The sequence below is a fragment of the Gopherus evgoodei genome, chromosome 1, assembly GCF_007399415.2.
Source record: "Gopherus evgoodei ecotype Sinaloan lineage chromosome 1, rGopEvg1_v1.p, whole genome shotgun sequence".
Taxonomy (NCBI): domain Eukaryota; kingdom Metazoa; phylum Chordata; order Testudines; family Testudinidae; genus Gopherus; species Gopherus evgoodei.
Window position 1 is genome coordinate 291,959,239 of NC_044322.1, and position 16,783 is coordinate 291,976,021.

General features: G+C 39.6%; 1 protein-coding gene across 1 annotated transcript in view; it reads right to left on the reverse strand.

The window, feature by feature from the left end:
• Positions 1 to 13,879: 13,879 nt before the first annotated feature.
• The window catches only part of PTPRQ (protein tyrosine phosphatase receptor type Q), a 161,742-nt gene continuing 158,838 nt past the window's right edge, over positions 13,880 to 16,783 (reverse strand). The window contains exons 44-45 of the mRNA XM_030549449.1: positions 14,922 to 15,045; positions 13,880 to 14,645 (exon numbers count right to left, since the gene is read on the reverse strand). Of these exons, the coding sequence (XP_030405309.1) occupies positions 14,608 to 14,645; positions 14,922 to 15,045 (162 nt within the window). The 3' untranslated portion in view covers positions 13,880 to 14,607. The remainder of the gene's footprint in view (positions 14,646 to 14,921; positions 15,046 to 16,783) is intronic.

Here is a 16,783-nt window from a genome sequence, read left to right on the forward strand (position 1 = left end):
GTTCCATTAGAGCAGCCTGCCCCTTGTTCCACTGCACACATCACACAGGGGAGCTTCAGCCTGACCACTTGAAAAGTTTTTTAAAAAGCAAACTCAATTAGTGTTATAGATCAAAACTAAATGGTCATGATGCCAGTAAATCCAAGTTGTACTTCCTTCCCCGACTTACAGCCAGCCACACCTGACCTGAGTGACTGAAACATCTCTCTCTGTTGCTTTGGAGGCGAGACGGAGTGGGTTAGAGAAGGGATATGTGTGTGTGCTCATGTCATAAAGTTAGACTGGAAGTTAGAAAAATGTTGAGATCATAAACAAAATAATGCTTTGTTAATTTGTTTGAAGCATAGAGCCAGTTTCTGAAGCCCTCATTCAATTTTTATTTAGTTCCCACTAAGGCAAAAGTGTTGTTGTCAGAAGGATTTTGACTGAATAAAGACTGAATAAAAACTGAGGGGCCATTTGTAGCCAGCCCAGTATAGTTGCATAAGGTGGAGAAGAGAGGTAAAGGAGCCTTTCCTGTCTCATGCCCCCATTCAGGAGCTGGGCTTGGCAGCTCTGGGGCTACCTCAAGACACCCTCTGGGAGTTTTGCCAAGAAGGGAATAGAGCTTTAGCCTAAACTGCCCTATCTAAAGCTCCCTCTTTACAGTAGGACCCTCTGTCTCCACCTTCACAGTACGTCCTGGGGGAGCCTCTATGGCACCACACAGCCTTAGAGTTGGGAAAGCTACTGGGGATCCCACAGGTAGAATCAAAGAATCATAGAATATGAGGGTTGGAAGAGACCTCAGGAGGTCATCTAGTCCAACCCCCTACTCAAAGCAGGACCAACCCCAACCCCATCCCAGCCAGGGCTTTGTCAAGCTGGGCCTTAAAAGCCTCTAAGAATGGTGATTCCACCACCTACCTAGGTAACCCATTCCAGTGCTTCACCACCCTCCTACTGAAATAGTGTTTCCTGACATGCAACCTAGACTTCCCCCACTGCAACTTGAGACCATTGTTCCTTGTTCTGTCATCTGCCACCACTTTGAACAGCCTAGCTCCATCCTCTTTTGAACCCCCCTTCAGGTAGTTGAAGGCTGCTATCAAATACCCCCTCACTCTTCTCTTCTGCAGATTAAATAAGGCCAGTTCCCTCAGCCTCTCCTCATAAATCATGTGCCACAACCCCCTAATCCTTTTTGTAGCGCTCTGCTGGACTCTCTCCAATTTGTCCACATCCTTTCAGTAGTAAGGGGCCCAAAACTGGATTCAATACTCCAGATGTGGCCTCACCAGTGCCAAATGGAGGGGAATAATCACTTCCCTCGATCTGCTGGCAATGCTCCTACTAATGCAGCCCAATATGCCGGTAGCCTTCTTGGCAACAAGGGCACACTGTTGACTTATATCCAGTACTGTAATTCCCAGGTCCTTTTCTGCAGAACTGCTGCTTAGCTAGTCAGTCCCCCGCCTGTAGCAATGCATGGGATTCTTCCTTCCTAAGTGCAGGACTCTGCACTTGTCCTTGTTGAACCTCATCAGATTTCTTTTGGCTCAATCCTCCAATTTGTCTAGGTCCTTCTTGGACTCTATACCCTTTCTACCAGCTTAATGTCATTCGCGAACTTGCTGAGGGTGCAATCCATCCCATCTTAATGAAGATGTTGAACAAAATCCTTACCTCACAAGACTCCCTGTTCTTCATATGTCATTATATAATACCTGCATCTATAACTTTCACTCCAGCATCTGCAGAAGTGAGGTTTTTTTACCCATGAAAGCTTATGCCCAAATAAATCTGTTAGTCCTTAAGGTGCCACTGGACTCCTTGTTGTTTTTGTGGATACAGACTAACAAGGCCACCCCCTAATATTTTTATACTTCTCCCTAGTCATCTGTCCAAGTTTCCACGTCTTGTAAGCTTCCTTTTTGTGTTTAAGCTCAACAAAGATTTCTATATTAAGACAAGCTGGTTGCCTGCCATATTTGCTATTCTTTCTGCACAGCAGGATGGTTTGTTCCTGCACCTTCAGTAAGGCTTCTTTAAAATACAGACAGCTCTCCTGGACTCCTTGCCCCCTCAGGTAGCACATGGCCCTGACTTCCAGAGGTTCTCGGGCATTCATTGCCTCTTTTTGTATGTGGATGTTGGAATGGAAGGGAGGCAAAACAGTGTTCTTCCCATATTACAATTCAGGTGATTACACTCCACCTTTGGAAATTCACTTGCAGCTTTTGCTAGACTAGGTCTCCCCGGCCCCGCACTTCTTAATCTACCCTATACTGTGGCTTTTGGCACTGTTAATGGATTTCCATGTTTCTCCTCAGAAGTCTTTACATTTTAATGGGCTCCTAATACCAAACTGTATATCCTTTACCTAACTCACCTCAGTGTTGAGAGGATTAGTCTTATTACCACCAATAATCATTAATGTTTTTTAAGCACTTTTAGATCTTGGGATATAAAAGTACTTAAGACTAAAGCTAGTATTGGTAATGACAGGCACAACACTGGCAATGAGCAAAGAAAATCATGTGTGTGTGCACACACACACAGTTATGGCATTTCACATAAAAGTATTATGTTAATGTATCTGGAGCCATCCAAATCTGCAAAGCTCACATTAGTTTTGGCCTGTTAATCTGGAATAATTTGAACTAATCCTAGAATTTATCATGTCGTCTCTTCTTGTTTTTTTTCTAGACAGCTCTTATTGAAAGGCCTTGGTAAAGTTTATTTTATCTCCAAGGTCTTTTAGTTAATCGATTTATTATTAATAATTTCTGTATTACATATTGCTTTGAGGCCCCAACCCAGTTAAGGATCACTTTGTTTTAAGTGATGTGCAAAGACATAGTAAGAGAAAGTTCCTGCCCTAAAGAGCTTACAGTCTAACCAGATAAGAAAGACAAAGGAAATTTAATATGCCCATTTTTCAGAAGGTGAACTGAGGCACATAGAAATTAAATGACTTGCCTAGGTCATCTAGACTTATGCTGCAAAATTTGGAATAAATTTTCTCCCAGTCCAGTGCCTTAAGCACAAGGGCACTCCCTCTCGCTATACGTTAGTACATATTCTGCTCTCAGTTACACCAGTGCATCCTCCCTGACTTCAGTGAGGATGCACCAATGTAAGTGAAGTCAAAATTTTACTCTTGTTGCCAGTTATTCTCAAAAGACTTCCACTGGCCCCACAGGAGCCTGTACTACCTTACAAGTTCTAATAACAAGAGAGGAAAAAAGTGAAATCTCAAGAACTGAAATATTAAATTCCCTTCTTGACAGGTCAATTTTAGGCCCAATGCAACAGTACATTTTATAGACCTGTTCTTACAATAATAAACCCGAAAATGAGTTTAATCTAAACGAAATATCCGAACATTACAATTCTAACAGGACATTTTTGTCAGGGCAAAAAGCTTGGTATTTTGTCCTCTAACCATCTCCTTATGCTGTAAAGGAAAGCCAAAAGAGAGGGGGAAAGTGTCTCTCACCTTTTAGTAAGACTCATGAAAAGGCTTATATGGCCTGGGCTGGTTTAGAATACTATTAAATGAACTCCTAAGGAAACTGGAGGAAGTGTTGATTAGTGTGATCATGGACCTGAGCTCCTGCAACCCTCACTCCTTCACTCAGGGCTTTAAACACGACTCTGATTGCTGCGATTTATTTGCACACGTTGTATTGTTCCTTCGGAGGCCTGATGGCTATCGCTCACAAAGCCAGCCAAGATAGCATGCTCCTTCTCCCCTTTAGAAATTCTCCTCCACTGGCACTTGCAGCCTGGCTTTTCTGCTTACATTATGAACATCTGAAGCTCTGTGTGTTCGAGGTATTACGCAAAACAAGACGAATCACAAAGGACTCTGTTACAATAGCGTGACTTAAGAGAGCAAAAGCAATGGTATTCAGAATGAGGCAATCCCTCTTCCACTGTGCCCTCAACAGTACTAGGCATGACTGGAATTTCAGACTAGGAGGGTATTTGCTAACATACACTTATGTAGCTAGACATGGAAGGGTGAGTAAAGGAAGGGGTGACAGCCTTAGCTCTGCATTTCCTTGACTCTTTTTGCTTACAGGAGAGCTGGGCTCAAACTAAACACCCAGATCCAAATGCCTGTGAGCTTGGGGAAAGTTTCCAATCCAAATGCTGCAGCTCAGATGTCCTCTAGTTCATGCTCAATCATGCCATTTGTCCTATTGTTCATAGAATATCAGGGTTGGAAGGGACCTCAGGAGGTCATCTAGTCCAACCCCTTGCTCAAAGCAGGACCCATCCCCAGACAGATTTTTGCCCCAGATCCCTAAATGGCCCCCTCAAGAATTGAACTCACAACCCTGGGTGTAAGCAGGCCCATGCTCAACCCACTGAACTATCCCTCACCCCTTACCACTACTTATAGACTACTTATCACTTGTTGTTATTACAGTTTATTTCTTTTACTTTGCACCACACAGAATCATCTGGATAAAAAGTCTCTCTGCTGACAAACTTACAACCTGTTTGCCTAGCTGGGTTGAGGCTACAGTGGCAAATGCCTACCTTGTTTCCGAACTGGGATGAGACTGTACGGAGGGGTGGGGGGGGCAGGTCTCCTTTGCAGGGGCTTCACCAGCTCCCTGCTGCAGTGTATCCTCTCTTCCTACTATCAGACCTTATTTAACAATTCTGGGAACAACTCTCTGACTGTTGCATTGACTCTGCAGAGCTAACGAACAAGTAGTAAAACAGTTTTGAACCTACGCACATAGAGCAGATCTATGGAGTCAGAAGGGGACATTTTTACATAGCAAATTTTCTGATGATACTTTAAAGGAAAATCCTTCTCATACATAAGTAGTTAGCTTCATTCTTTACAATCCTTTTCTTGCCTAAAACTATGGGAAATAAATCTAAGTTGGATGAAAAATGCAGCAAGAGATCAGGAATCATACCAAAACTTTACGATGATTAATTCTAAGTTGCTGTAAGGCATACTGCATGGATATAGTTCTGTGTCAATAATTCATTTCAGGGTATTTGAGAAGAGTCCCAGAGGAAAAATACAATAAAATAGGCAATCTGAAAATAAAGCGAACCCATTTAATTCCAAAAACTAGGTAGAATGACATTTTTGTCCAACATCTTCACTGGAAGAAATGCGTTTCCAAAGATCTCTTTGCATCATCATAATGAAAAGAAGATATTGCTGCTACTTGCATGAGTAAGCTTCTATTTTTCCAGATATCAAATAACTACCACAGCTTTGAACTGTACAAATTCAAGTAGCAATTGTTCAGCGAGCCAGAGTTTATCAGGTTAGATCAGAAAACAGAAGTTTCACATAAATTCGTTCAGTTAGCTTTAAACAGAACTCCCAGTAGGGTGCAGGGACAGTGTCTATCTCTGGATAAGAGAGCAATAGAAATCAGAGATGGAAAAAATTCATCAGGGAGGTCATAACCACCTTCCATCTGTACAGAATTGTCCCCTACAGTCCTTTATCATGATTGGTTAGTTTTCTGGTTGGTTTCCCCCCACTATCTGTTCCAAGCAGGTTTATCTTGAAATTGTCTCATGAAATTTGGGATCAAAAAACAAAAAGAACCCAACAACAAACAAACAAACTTCTTCAGATCAAATAGATGCACATTCCCAGCATAGCCTAAAGTAAGTTAGAAGTCAGAAAGTCAGAAGGCTAACGGCATTTTGGGCTGTATAGGCAGGGGCATTGCCAGCAGATAGAGGGACATGATCATTCCCCTCTATTCAACATTGGTGAGGCCTCATCTGGAGTAACTGTGTCCAGTTTTGGGACCCACATCACAAGAAGGATGTGGAAAAATTGGAAAGAGTCCAGCAGAGGACAACAAAAATGATTAGGGGGCTGGAGCACATAACTTATGAGGAGAAGCTGAGGGAACTGGGTTTGTTTAGTCTGCAGAAGAGAAGAATGAGGGAGGATTGATAGCTGCTTTCAACTACCAGAAAGAGGGTTCCAAAGAGGATGGATCTAGACTGTTCTCAGTGGTAGCAGATGACAGAACAAGGAGCAATGGTGTCAAGTTGCAGTGGGGAACATCTAGGTTGGATATTAGGAAACACTATTTCAGTAGGAGGGTGGTGCAGCACTGGTATAGGTTACCTAGGGAGGTGTTGGAATTTCCTTCCTTAGAGGTTTTTAAGGTCAGGCTTGACAAAGCTCTGGCTGGGATGATTTAGTTGGGGATTGGTCCGTCCTGCTTTGAGCAGGGGGTTGGACTAGATGACCTCCTGAAGTCCCTTCCAACCCTGATATTCTATGATTCTATAAGTTTTAGATCTAATCTCAGTGATGCTGAACACCCACAACATGCACAAATTTCAATAGGAGCTGAGATCAAGCCCCTCTCCAACAATAGGCTTAATAACTGTAGGTTCCTGATCTTAGCCACTTTCTTGAGCAGAAGTTCACTCTTAAGCATAAGAAAAGCACGGGATCACTCATCCTTTTTGGTTCCGTAGCACTAGCTTGAATCAGGGAGACCATGTCGGCGGTCACAAGATTCATTTTCGGTGCAAAGTGGTCAATGTTACATTTTTAACTCCGTTTTACATGTAGCTGCTACAATTTTAAAGAGATCTGGAGAAGTTTTGCAGTGACATTTATCGTAATGTTTTTCTGGATTGGGACCAGAAAGCTCGACATCTTGGAGGACTGAGCCCTACAGTATCTTCCAAATCCCAACTCTACCACCTCGTGTCCTCTCAGTCAGCACCTAAAAACCTGCAGTCAGTTTCCCCAAACAACACTCTTCTAAGCCAGGCAAAGCCTGGGAGAACCAGTAGATGGTGCAAGGTGTCGTGAAAGACACTGAATTCATGCTCTGATGACCCCAGGATGGAAGCAAATTCCACAGCTAAGGGCCTCTCACTGAGAAGATACAGTTGCCAGCTCCTGCCCATTTGTACAGAGATGGGACTATAACAGGGTTCCCATTATTGTACCTTGCAATTAATTCTGATGAGGTTGAAGAAACTAAACAAAAACCAAATCTGAACCATCTTGAACAACATTCATTACACCTTTCTCAACTATCAACCAGTCTTGTATGCTTCATTCCCTTTTTGCTTTCATCTAGCTGAGCTTTCAATAGCTTTCTAAATTTGAAAAGTTACTCAGGCCCAAGAAGCCGATTAGTGTGATATTATAGGAAAAGTTCAACTAATCACTGTTATCAAGTATGTGAGATCCTTATCTGCTTATTTAACATCACAGCAATCTAGGCATTCAAGAACACAGGTCCTACCTGGCCTAGAAATAGTCAACTCCCAAAGGACAACTGCAGTGCTATGACACATTCCCATACAGCATGCCTCATGGAATGAAACTGTGACTGTTAAATCTTCAGAGGAGTATTAGGTTTCCACTAGCTAAGCATTCTTTTTTTATGCCATACAGAACCCCCACCTTCCACAAAATATTTCAGGAATATCTGATAAAAGTTCCTTCATTTCACTGTTGATTATAAAGAGCAGTGGAGTGGTTTATTCATAATAGCAGCTAGCAGGTTGCGGCTGTCATCCAATAAAGGGTCAGCATGCAGAAACTGTCTGACTTTGGTCTTTAAACTAAAACTCAGAGGCACAACATCTTGTCAAAACCTACTCAATGAACAAGGCCTGTGAAACACACCAAGCAATGCTGTGAGCATTGGTGAAAAGCTATGGGATTCATGTTCTAAGTTTTCCTTTTTAATGTACTGTGAGGTCTCAGTCAGGACCTCAGTTGAAAAGGAACTAGTAGAACACTGTTAAAGTAAGTAATTTGTTCAATATAGATAGGGCGAGGTCAGAGGTGAAGACAGATTTATCATGAATCATGAGAGCCCTCCTCTCATCTTGAATACATCAATCGTCATCAAAACCTGTAGCAGCAGCATCTTTTGGATGGGAAGTATGCATTCCCTCTTACTTTTAAGAATGTATTGCACTGAGAAGACATACACTTGATATCACAGTTCAACTCTTAGTTGAGTCACAGGAGTAAGTTTGCACCCAGTCTGATGCCTCATAACTATATCCAGCTAGAAGAAAGAAGTGTGATCTGGGGAAGAGCCAGTGCAACTGACTCAGCTAGTGTTCCCTGCTGTCAGCTGCAAGTCATTCCGGAGACAGGAAGGACAGACAGCAGGTTAGGAATAAGACTATTGTACAGTTGATCTGGGAATGATGTTTGTATCTAGTACTAGTTTCAGAACATTTTTCATACTGTGTATTTAATTAATACAGTGTATGGCTTCAGATGGTCCCCATGATCATGTACTGTTTACACATTCTTCTTTTACATAGTCAGATACAGACTATGGTTTCACACAAAGGTAGTCATATATTCTTTAAAGCAAAGGGCAATAACTGGATATTTTCTATAATTCTTAAAATTAAGAACTGAATTTGGACTTGGGAATTTTATTTTATTAATTTCCATGTGCAAAATTTGCCCCTCTCCAATGCAGTAGGCATATGTATGATACACTCTCTAAAAATACATTTTTTTAAAAATTTAGAAGTTCAGTTGACCTGCTGTCAACATTCCCAACTGAGCCACTTTCCACTCAGCCCCCTCCTCTTGTTTGCATTGTGCCCTGAATCTCAGCAATCTCAGGCTGTGTCAGAGTGAGGTCAGATGTGGATGTACGTTCCAGAGTTTCGAGTCCTCCATTGAGACTGTCTTGGTCCAAGCTTAATACACATAAGTACTGTAAGTTCAAGTGGTCAAGTTAATTTCAACTGGATGGTTAAGGCACAACAAATCCTGCATCTTGGCATGGGGTTAGACTAGATGACCTTTGGTTCTATGATTTTATGACTGCTGCACATAAGTGGTTTATTTAGCATAAGGTATGTTAATGTATATATGTTATATATATCTCTTGGGCTAAGAAATATGCAATCTTCACTTTTTACTATAACTAATTTAAATGAAAGGCAAAATAATCACAATTACACTGCTATAAAACCAGTTTTGGTTCCAAATGTGCTGAATTGTAAATATGAATCACTTAAATAAAAAGGAACTGTTAGAGGTAAGCACTGGCACTGTGGTACCCACAGGTGGATTTCTTCACAGAAAAGACAACTAATGGCTTGCAACTGTCAGATATTTCATGTTTGGAAAGACTTTTTTTTAATATCTTCCCAAAGCAAACTGAAGTGGGGCTTTTTTTTTCAAATTACTCAGACATTTTTTAATCTAATCCAAATCTGAGAAGCTTTGTACTTTTCTGCATATAACTGGGAAAAAAGGCTCACTGTCACGTGTGACCTTGGTATGATATGGCAGACTCGAAGCTATATTTGCCGCTTTTTTAACAATTGTATATGATCATACAATTTATATTGTAACTCAATACCTAGATGTTCTACATTATAATCTTTCATACAATATTATGAAATTAAATTACTGTGTAGCTTGATGTACCTAGTGAAAGTGCAAGGTTACAAGTGTTGATTATTTTTCTTATTAGGTCCTTGTCTTGTAACGTCACAACAAATTATAACAAAGATTTTAAAAATACATATAATCCAAATTTAACACTGATTTTGGTATTCAATTGTTTTTGTTATAAAGTCCTTTCATCTAGAAGACCAGTGTGAGAATAGTAGCCATCCAGATTTCAGTTTCTTGCTTTACTTCATCATGTTAAAAGGAAGCCAAATGACACCTTCCTTTGCTAAGCAAAAACTCATTTTGCAAATATGTTAATAGTTAGAAATAGTCAGAGAACTTTGTGTTATGAGTACAGTTCTAACTTTATTGCACACACTCTTTCTACAATAATGGGAACTGGGGCAATTCTAAGAAAACAGTCCTAAAGTGACTCAGGATTTATTTTTATGTTATTCATTTTCAAAAATTATCAGTGAGCCAATGAATACTCTAAAACTTAGAGATCTGTGGGTCTCTCTCACTCTGGATCCCTTTTCACTATTTTGTACCCTCTGGAGACAGAACACAAATGGATTCAACATAGACAGCACTTCTAAGGGAAAGAAGAGGCCACCGTCTATAAGCTGTTTCTACCCTCACACATGATAAACTCCAGAGTATGTAAAGGAAACTGTCCTGACACCTGTCAGAGGGTGAACTCGACTGTTCTAAAAGCCAGAGGCTGAGTTGCCCTAATGATGGTTTTAAAGTAAAAGATGGATTGATGTGTGAGTGAGAGGAGCAATTTGGGAGGACATCAACAGTAGATATTGGCCAAGAGGCCTCATTTACAAACAACCTAACTGATCTCTTTTCCTCTCTTTCTCCCACTCTGCCCACCTCAAATGTATATTGACTTCCCCTTCAGTGTCCCTTCTGAAGATGTCCTACAGACTTTAATAGAGATTAAACAAATAGGTTCTTGAAATATAATAGGTTTCTATAGAAATTATCTGTATAATTGATAAAGCTTAATATCCTTTCACTAGTTTTTTAAACCATCCTACAGAAATTCATAGCATGGCTATAATTCTCTACTCATAGAATCATAGAATATTAGGGTTGGAAGAGACCTCAGGAGGTCATCTAGTCCAATCCCCAGCTCAAAGGAGAACCAACACCAACTAAATCATTCCAGCCAGGGCTTTGTCAAGCCGGGCCTTAAAAACTTCTAAGGATGGAGATTCCACCACCTACGTAGGTAACACATTCCAGTGCTTCACTAACCTCCTAGTGAAATAGTGTTTCCTACTATCCAACCTAGACCTTCCCCACTGCAACTTGAGACCACTACTCCTTGTTCTGTCATCTACTACCACTTTGAACAGCCGAGCTCCATCCTCTTTGGAACCCCCCCTTCAGGTGGTTGAAGGCTGCTATTAAATCCCCCCTCACTCTTCTCTTCCGCAGACTAAATAACTCCACTTCTCTCAGTCTCTCCCCGTAAGTCATGTGCCCCTAATAATTTTCATTGCCCTCCGTTGGACTCTCTCCAATTTGTCCACATCCCTTCTGTAGTGGGGGGACCAAAACCGGACACATTACTCCAGGTGTGGCCTCACCAGCGCCGAATAAAGGGGAATAATCACTTCCCTCAATCTGCTGGCAATGCTCCTCCTAATACAGGCCAATATGCGTTGGCCTTCTTGGCAACAAGGGCAAACTGCTGACTCATATCCAGCTTGTCATCCACTGAAATCCCCAGGTCCTCTTCTGCAGAACTGCTGCTTATCTAGTCGGTCCCCAGCCTGTAGTCGTGCATGGGATTCTTCCTTCCTAAGTGCAGGACATCATATAGGATGGGTAAAATCCTAAAGAAAAGTTGTCACTATCTATTAAATTCTAGAGGACTGTTCCAGAATGGCAGGTTTACTTTCATAGGTTGGTTGTTTGGTTTCATTTTTGTTTTTGATAAAGTAGGTTACACTGACTACTTTAGCAACATGGTGCTATCATAACGTCTCTACTCAAATATTATCTGAAGAGTCAGTAAAACATCATCTGAAAAATTAAAAATGCCATGTTGTGAAATAGAAAGACAAGCTGGGTGAGGTAGTATCTTTTACTGTACTCACTTTTGCTGGTGTGAGATAAGCTCTTCTAAGAGCTCTGTGTAAGCTCAAAAGCTTGTCTTTCTCACCAACAGAAGTTGATCCAATAAAAGATTTTACCTTACCCACCTTGTCTCTTACTATCCTGGGACTGAGACAGCTACAACACTGCATACAGCAATGCTGCAAAATAGCCATTTATTCACAAAATGGCCAAATTCTGATCTTGCCCCCTTGGTTCCCGTGGCAAAAGATGGGGATGGGAGGGCAGGATTTATGGGTGATGTGGAGCTATGGACAGAGGGTATATTGTGTCAAGCATGGCATTCATGGGCGGGTCTGTAGGATCTATTGTGACATGGACATCTTCTCTTCCTCATTCCCCATGGATGGGTACATATAAAGGTTCGTGGATTACTGCAGTACAGATAGCAGAGCAGCTCCTTCTCAGCTGCTCAGAGAGCATGAGCAATTTCTTTCCATGTGCTGAAGTCCTGTGAGCTGTGCTCAGATTGGGTTGGCTACTATCTGACCCTGACTGAAGAGATAACACTGAAATCTCCAAAGGCAGATTATCAGATTGCCTACATAAAACTGTACAATGAAATATTTAAAACATTTTAAAGTTTTTGGCTTTAACATAAAGTAATCACAGGAACATAAAAAGTGTCATACTGGATTGTCAGAGTAGTGTTCCTTTAAATCCAGTCATTGACAGCAACTAATTCCAGATGCTTTAAAGAAAGATGCAAGAATCTCTATAGGAGTCATTTTGATACAATACAAACAATTATAATCACTTTTGGAACATTGGAGAGTTCACTTTTAAGCTGCACAGGACTAATTAGCTCTTGCAAAAAATTTAATTATAGAAATTACAAACATACTTTCAGTCTAGCACTGTGGTTAAAACACTATAGCTCAATAATGTCATTTTATCATAGGGTTACACGTACTGCTACCAAGTACAAATACAATCATGAAAAACATCTACAAGACCCTTGTAGGCAATTTGTCAAAATACTTTAAAACATATGTATAATAAATGAAGACCACATGTTTCATGTGAGCCAAACGAAACTAAAGCTGTACAGAATGGTTCACCAGAGATTTGAACAGCTGCGGACATCACCTCTCCTTCTGTCCGGCTTTAAAAGGCATTGTTTTTCCTTTAGGTTGACAGGTGACACTGCAACACTGTTGGTCTTGCTGAAAGACAGTTTCCCAAAAATACTTCTCTAAAATGCTCTCAAACCCTCTTCCCCTCCCTCAGTTCTGCTTTTGATAGTCATTTGCCTATTCACAAAAGATCTCTTCTAATTTACAGTCTGTACCAAACCCATCAGATTGTAAAAAGAAACCAGACCCTTACTGAAATTTACTCCTGCATAAAAATGAAGTTATGTACTGTACAACACTGTCTATTTGGTATATGAGCTAGGTAAGAGTCCAGTTAACTTTCTGTTACAGACAGATCAGGTACATACTCACACTGTATATCTTTCTTGCAGGTGTCCCAGTTTGCAGAAGGAATGGCCTGATTTACCTGAGGCTCCTCAGAGTTGGAAAGTTGAACCACTTGTCCCCTCCACAAGGCTGGAAACTCCTTCTCCCCAACGCAAATATGAGCTGGGCGCTCTACAAAGATAACTTTCTATAGTTTCCTTATTGTTTTTTGCACTCAGGCAGGTTTCTCCTAGAGTACTTAGGCCACAATTTGATAGTATTATTGATTTGTAGTAGAACATTTATGTTTCCTCACATAATATTTAAAAATGAATCAGTGCAAAGCTATGAGAATGTCAATAAATCGCTGAGAACAGGAGTACTTGTGGCACCTTAGAGACTAACAAATTTTTGCAGATACAGACTAACACGGCTGCTACTCTGAAACCTGTAATAAAGCACCGGGCTTCCTAGTAAAATCCAAGTGCATGGTAAGTTTATTTTCCTATGGCCCTCTATTTATCAATCTATGCTTTGCTACTCAATTGAGAACCTCCTGACTCTTCTATTCAATCTTTGGATCTACCCTTGATGATGCAGCAACAGGAGCTGAGGATCTGGGGTTTATTAATCAGTGCTCTCTGGAATTGTGCCAACACAAAATATTGTCAGCCATGCGTTTCAAAGGCTTCAGTGATTTATTTCACGCCAATGTGAAGGCAACAAAGTTTGATTTTATACACCTGAACAATAAAATATTTTAATATTGAATTTCTGAGTATTCCTTATGAAGACAGTGTATAAGATTGTATTCAGGTCATTTGAATGAAGGTATACGGTACATTACTCAAATCAATCTACCGTACATTATAATATGTAATACATTTAAAACTTTATTTTTTTTTCTCTTTCAGTTTTACAAAAGTAGCAGGAATGTGAGATCTTTTCTTCATCATCAAACATGTGCAATCACTAGCAACATTTAAAAACAACAACCGGGTGATCACAAGTTAGCTTAAATAGCCCCAACTATCCGTGAAGAGCTACTGTGTGCTGTGCAAAAGCTGAATAATCCTCGCAGTGTCAGGGGGTGACTCTTCAGCTGTTCAGGATCATGAGATGATATCCTAGCACTCATAAAACAGCAGATTTAAAACACAAGAACATACATTTATGTAAAGATCATTGTGACAGTATTGGAAGTAATCCACAAGAATTGTCAACACCCTTGAGGCCAAACTAACATGACTGAGTCAAAGAATTCAAGCTTTTACTCAAAACCAAACAAAAGAATACATTAAATTCACACTGAATTATGTACGTTAGGAATATGAACATTTTCCTTCACATTTGGCTCATTTTTAATCTTTTACAAGATAACTGGGGAAAAGGAGCATTTGTTGAGAGCACACTTTCAATTTAAATACATACTGAGTTATTTCTATAACAACAGAACTGCAATCTGGGCAAAAGTATTGCTGATCTTTATTGCCTAGTGATGTGCATAAAATAATTTATCACATTTATGAAGGCACACTGATAGAAAAGGAATCATTTCAACATTAAAAAAAATGCTTGTTTTTAATTCATTATAAGGGGATTTGTTTTGGCCCCTACATTTAGAAAAATACTATTTGGTTTTCAAGACCTAATAATCTTTGCTTTAAATATTTACATGGTAGTTTCTTCCCATTCAAGTTCCACATCACCTACAACAGAAACAAATACATTAAATTAAACTGCTTTTTAAATGAACATTAACCTATTACTGATAACTCTTAGTGTGTATTTGAAAGAATTTCTGTTGAAAAATGTAAACAGCTTGAGCAATGACTGATACCATAATCTGGGTTAAAGGGCAGCAGAAAGCCATAACTTTGCACTTATCAAGCCTCCAAGTGCTTGTCAAAGTATGCTTATTAGTATGAACAAATCAAAGCACCTGCTAGGAAAAAATAACTTTGGAACAATCTGTATCTACTTACCTTCCATGGCATCCAAAGAGTCCATCTTTTGCAGTGCTGAATAATTTACAAAACATATGGACTGACTGCTTCCCTTGCTTGTCAATAGGTCCAAAACACACTGATGCAAAAAAATATATTGTGCCTGTATGATGTAAAAGTTAGAGGTTCCATGAATTTATGATGAAAAATTTGCTTTTAATAACAAAATATTTTAAAGCAATTTTGAATAAAAAGCTATAGATGTTCTGAAAGTAATTCTAGTTTTGCAACTTGTTCCAACCCTTTGATAATGTCTTATGTCCGACCCAATTTTGATAATTATGAATTATCAATTATTAGTCTATAGACATGTTAATTACTATGCTCAGTCAAATATACAAAATTATTCCAAACATAACTGCACCACACCATTCCCTCAAAGCTAGTTATATATGAAAAAATGTGTTCAGCTTGTTTTTCAACATTTGATTCAGACTGAAGGAGCTGAACCACATATATCAAGCACTTAAATGAAGAAACTTTCCTCCCTCCTAGCATGCTGAAAGCCAGCAGGGTGCAGTCAAATGCAAAAAATCCACTAAATTCCATTCACTTAATATGTGGCCTGTCCATGAGAGAAAAAACAAATCCCTTCTAAAGACAGACGCCTGTTATAGAGGGCATTTTGAGAACCAGCTTAGAAATAAAAATGTTGACTTTCTTGGCTTTTGTGCATTGGGATAAAACTCTTAATCATTCAAACTGTTTCTAATACATAATGAGGGTTTCATTTAGATGGGTATGTCTCTGGAATCAGTAATTCTCATGGCACAGATAATTGAAACAATAAACTTTCAGAGCTGCTGCAGTATACAGTAGCAATACATATTTTTTGCATATATTGTTTCCTGAAATCCTTATTGACATGATAGAGTGCTTCAAAATACCATTGTAGTAAAGCCTTTTTTGGGGAAGATATCTTGTTCTGTAATGGATCCATCAGGCAAATATGAGCTGTGACCTGACAGACTGAAGTTACAACAACATAAATTGTTCAAATAGTTTGTATTATTCAGATTTTGAACCCCAAAAGCTGTAAAGTCTGTTGTGCCAAAGCAGCGCCCACTTGTATGCACTGAACATCTTTCTGAAATTCCTACTGGGGCAGGAAAAAGGATGAAGGGGAGCACATGATGTGCCAAAAACCTTTTTGTAGGGTCTTTTCCTGGAAAAAAAAATAATTCATTAGGGACTAGACCAGGGTCAGCAACCTTTCAGAAGTGGTGCGCCAAGTCTTCATTTATTCACTTTAATTTAAGGTTTTGCATGCCAATAATACATTTTAAACCTTTTTAGAAGGTCTCTTTCTATAAATCTATAATATATAACTAAACTATTGTTGTATGTAAAGTAAATAAGGTTTCTGAATGTTTAAGAAGCTTCATTTAAAATTAAATTAAAATGCAGAGCCCCCCGACTGGTGGCCAGGACCTGCGCAGTGTGAGTGCCACTGAAAATCAGCTCGTGTGCTGCCTTTGGCACCCATGCCATAGGTTGCCTACTCCTAGACTAGACTGTGCATTTTACATACAGTAGAATCTCAGAGTTAAGAAAACCAGAGTTACGAACTGATTGGTCAGCCACACACTTATTTGGAACCGGAAATATGCAATCACGCGTTAGCATAGGGAAAAAAAGTAAATACAGCACAGTGTTGTGTTAAACGTAAACTACTAACAAAAAAAGGAAAGTTTAAAAAAAAAGATTTGACAAGGTAAGGAAGCTGTTTCTGCGCTTGTTTCATTTAAATTAAATGGATAAAAGTAGAATTTTTCTTCTGAATAGTAAAGTTTCAAAGCTATATTAAGTCAATGTTCAGTTGTAAACTTTTGAAAGAACCA